Raw genomic sequence first — 914 nt, 5'->3', positions numbered from 1 at the left:
TTCCCCCCCTGCCCCACATCTATGGGTCCCATTCCCTATATAACCCCATTCCCCCCCTGGTTTCCTATAGGGCCCCTCGTCGACCCCAAGGGAACTTTGTGCGGCTGAACCTGAAGCGCAGATCCCATGTGAAGGGGGCGGCACTGAGGGGACGGCGGCTCCGGAAGCAGGTATGGGATCTATAGGGTCTATAGGGTCTATAGGGGATCTATAGGGTCTATAGGGGATCTAGAGGGTCTATAGGGATCTATAGGGTCTATAGGGGAACTATAGGGTGTATAGGGGATCTGTAGGGTCTATAGGAGATCTATAGGGTCTATACGGATCTATGGGGTCTATAGGGGATCTATGGGGTCTATAGGGGATCTATAGGATCTATAGGGGATCTATAGGGTCTATAGGGGATCTATGGGGTCTATAGGGGATCTATAGGGTCTATAGGGGATCTATAGGGTCTATAGGGATCTATAGGATCTATAGGAGAACTATAGGATCTATAGGGGATCTATAGCATCTATAGGGGATGTATAGCATCTATATGGGACCTATAGTATCTATAGAGAATCTATAGCATCTATACGGGATCAATAGGATCTATAGGGGACCTATAGCATCTGTATGGGATCTATAGGATCTATAAGGGACCTATAGCATATATATGGGATCTATAGCATTTATAGGGGACCTATAGCATCTATAGGGGAACTATAGGATCTATAGGGGATCTATATGGGACCTATAGCGTCTATATGGGTTCTATAGCATATATATGGGATCTCTAGCACTTATAGGGGACCTATAGCATCTATATGGGACCTATAGTATCTATATGGGATCTATAGTGTCTATAGGGGACCTATAGGATCTATAGGGGACCTATAGCGTCTATATGGGATCTATAACACCCATAGGGG

General features: G+C 45.6%; 1 protein-coding gene across 1 annotated transcript in view; it reads left to right on the top strand.

Moving 5' to 3' along the window:
* Positions 1-914, top strand: part of RECQL4 (RecQ like helicase 4) — a 41,954-nt gene that overhangs the window by 7,312 nt on the left and 33,728 nt on the right. Inside the window, exon 6 of the mRNA XM_032442600.1 lies at positions 71-170. Within this exon, the coding sequence (XP_032298491.1) occupies positions 71-170 (100 nt within the window). The remainder of the gene's footprint in view (positions 1-70; positions 171-914) is intronic.

The sequence above is a fragment of the Coturnix japonica genome, chromosome 2 (assembly GCF_001577835.2).
Source record: "Coturnix japonica isolate 7356 chromosome 2, Coturnix japonica 2.1, whole genome shotgun sequence".
Taxonomy (NCBI): domain Eukaryota; kingdom Metazoa; phylum Chordata; class Aves; order Galliformes; family Phasianidae; genus Coturnix; species Coturnix japonica.
The sequence above is the reverse complement of the archived record's forward strand: the minus strand, read 5'-3'. Positions and strand labels throughout refer to the sequence as shown.